Here is a 2,896-nt window from a genome sequence, read left to right as displayed (position 1 = left end):
CACACACACACACACACACACACACACACACACACACACACACACACACACACACACACACATACAGGTGTATTCCTGCACTTGTACGACCTCTCGTTGACATAACACTCGCTGACTCCTCCCTCCGCCTCACCAGGGCGTTGAGGTTGTTCCAGGCGTACGTCAGGCCGTCCACGCGCTCGGCGTTCCCGTCGTTGAAGAGCAGCTCGTGTTTGTTGAGCAGAGCGAAGGATTCTTCCACCGGACCGATGGTGGCGTCGATACGGACCTCCGCCTCCCGGACCTCAAACAGTAAAGAGTGAGGAGATGAATGAGTGAAGGATGGTACAGGTGAACGGATTATAATCTGCTATTATTGGTTTAGTTTTACTAGAAGAAATACTTTAAATTACTGTAAAAATATATATGTATTAATACAAATGTACAACTGAATTATGACATGAAAGGGTGAATTAATAATAAGTTCATGTAAGAATGAAAAGCTAATGACTGAATTAAGATGCTGACAAATTAAAAGAATGAATGAATGAATGAATGTGTAAATGAGTAAGTGAAGCCCTTTATAAAGAAGAGAAACAGATAAATTCAAATGTGAAGTGAATTTAAGAGTGAGCAAATGAATGAATGATGAAACTGAACCCAGACAGCCAATCAGGCGCTGGCCGACCTCTCTGAGCGCCGCCATGGCTCCTCGGACGTCCTCCAGGTCTGTGATTGGACGCTGCAGACGCTTCGTCAGCCCGTCCACGAATGAGAAGATGTCATCCATGTCAGCGGACGCCCGGCGGTGGAGCGCGGCGCCGAAGGCCCGTTTCCAGAGACGACACTCCTGAGTGAGCGCCAGCTTCAGCTGCTCGGTGTCGAAGAGGACCGAACCCACCGTACAGAACGCCGGGAGCTCGGAAATCTGCACCTCCAGCTTCTGTGGGGACAGCACCCACGGGTGGAGACAACAAATCAGCTTTACTGGTTTAGGACCCAATATCATTAGATCCTGATCATCAGATCCTGATCTTTAGATCATAAGATCCTGATCATCTGATCCTGATCATTAGATCCTGATCATCAGATCCAGATCATTAGATCCTGATCATCAGATCCTGATTGTTAGATCATTAGATCCCGATCATCTGATCCTGATCATCAGATCCTGATCATCAGATCCTGATCATCAGATCCAGATCATTAGTTCATCAGATCCTGATCATTGGATCATTAGATCCTGATCATCAGATCCAGATCATTAGTTAATCAGATCCTGATCATTGGATCATTAGATCCTGATCATCTGATCCGGATCATTAGATCATTAGATCCTGATCATTAGATCATTAGATCCTGATCATCAGATCCTGATCATCAGATCCTGATCATAACACTCAGTAACAGCTTCACTGTGATAAACTGGACTCACAGAGTAGAAGGAGATCTGGGAGCTGAACTCAGTCTGTGAAGGGTCGGACTGCAGAAAGGCCTGGACCTGCTCCTCTGGGTCCTGAACACATCACACAACATCAACATCAACACCAACAACAACAACAACAACAACACCAACAACAACAACAAAAACCTGACACACAAACACAACACACACACTGACCTGGTTCCACAGAGTAGAGAAGTGAGCGAGTTCATTCAGAGTCTCAGCAGCCTGAGCTCTCAGTGACGACACGACGGAGCTCAGCTGGATCACCAACCTACAACAACAACAACAACAACAACAACAGAATGAGACACACACTGGTGGAGCTGCTGTTTTAAGGTCTACAGTGCAAACTTCTGTCTCCTCGTTTCTTCTCCTGTTTAAACCGTAGACCGTATGATGTCACCCTCAGGTTTCTGAAACTCAGAGTGAGCTGCTGTACCGTCGCCATCTTGGCAGTGCCTGACTCCGCCCCCTAACTCCCAGCTAATTCAAATATGGTCAAAGAGGAGGGGCCTGTGTGGAGCTGAGACTTCAGTTCATGTCAGTTTGTGGCAAACATACGCTCACCCACCTGTCACTCAAAGAGGCCACGCCCTCAACCCTCCATAACTTTAAAATGTAAACAGGTGAGTTATATAAACAAGTGAGTTATATAAACAGGTGAGTTCTATAAACAGGTGAGTTATATAAACAGGTGAGTTATATAAACAGGTGTCATGAAGGAGCAAATTAGCTCTAGAGACCAAAACAGTTTTTGTACCAGGCTGTAAACATGTTTATTTCTGCTGTAAAGTTGGACATTTTAACATGGGAGTCTATGGGGACTGACTCACTGTTGGAGCCAGACTCTAGTGGTCGTTAGAGGAACTGCAGCTGCTGGTTTCAGCCTCTAAGGTTGACGCTTGGTGTTACTGTGAACTAACACCTCCTTGGGGTTGTCGTGCCAAAATTAGCATGCTAATATGCTAGCGTCAGCATTAGCTCAAACCACGGTTGTATGTATCTACAGTCTGTGGTTGACCAAAACTTTATCTGTAGCTTTTCCTGAATATCTGATGTACTATAGAGGGAACAGTCTTTAGAGGCCTGGAGGGAGAACATTACACAAGACGTTTTTACTAAGAATGTTTTTTACTTGAACATTTCCAGCCTAAATAATCCTCTGGAATCTGATTTGAAATTTGGATGATTCTTTTATGCATTCACTCCTGTCCTTTTAAACCGTCCCCAGCCCACATGCATCACTTCCTTTATTCAGCACCAACTCCACTGTAAGTCTGACAAACTACAAACTGCCAGGAACCCAAGAGATATGAACCTGTGATATAAAACATCAGTGTGGTGCTGGACTGACTTGGTGACGTCTTTATGTTCTGCCAGCTGTCTGTCCAGAGGCTTCAGCACCGGCGGCTTCACCGGGACGTCGTCTCCTGCATCGCGGACCGCCGCCTGCTCCACCTGGGAGAGAGA

General features: G+C 45.8%; 1 protein-coding gene across 1 annotated transcript in view; it reads right to left on the bottom strand.

Annotated features, from left to right (window-relative positions):
• Positions 1-2,896, bottom strand: part of dnah5l (dynein, axonemal, heavy chain 5 like) — a 137,348-nt gene that overhangs the window by 35,336 nt on the left and 99,116 nt on the right. The window contains 5 exon segments of the mRNA XM_087170332.1: positions 134-283; positions 668-922; positions 1,415-1,495; positions 1,601-1,697; positions 2,781-2,896. The exon segment at positions 2,781-2,896 is cut by the window's right edge and continues 48 nt beyond it. Of these exon segments, the coding sequence (XP_087026458.1) occupies positions 134-283; positions 668-922; positions 1,415-1,495; positions 1,601-1,697; positions 2,781-2,896 (699 nt within the window).

Source organism: Seriola lalandi, unplaced genomic scaffold, assembly GCF_002814215.2.
Source record: "Seriola lalandi dorsalis isolate HSWRI2012SDOR001 ecotype SW California unplaced genomic scaffold, Sedor1 jcf7180002054945, whole genome shotgun sequence".
In the NCBI taxonomy this organism is placed as follows: domain Eukaryota; kingdom Metazoa; phylum Chordata; class Actinopteri; order Carangiformes; family Carangidae; genus Seriola; species Seriola lalandi.
The sequence above is the reverse complement of the archived record's forward strand: the minus strand, read 5'-3'. Positions and strand labels throughout refer to the sequence as shown.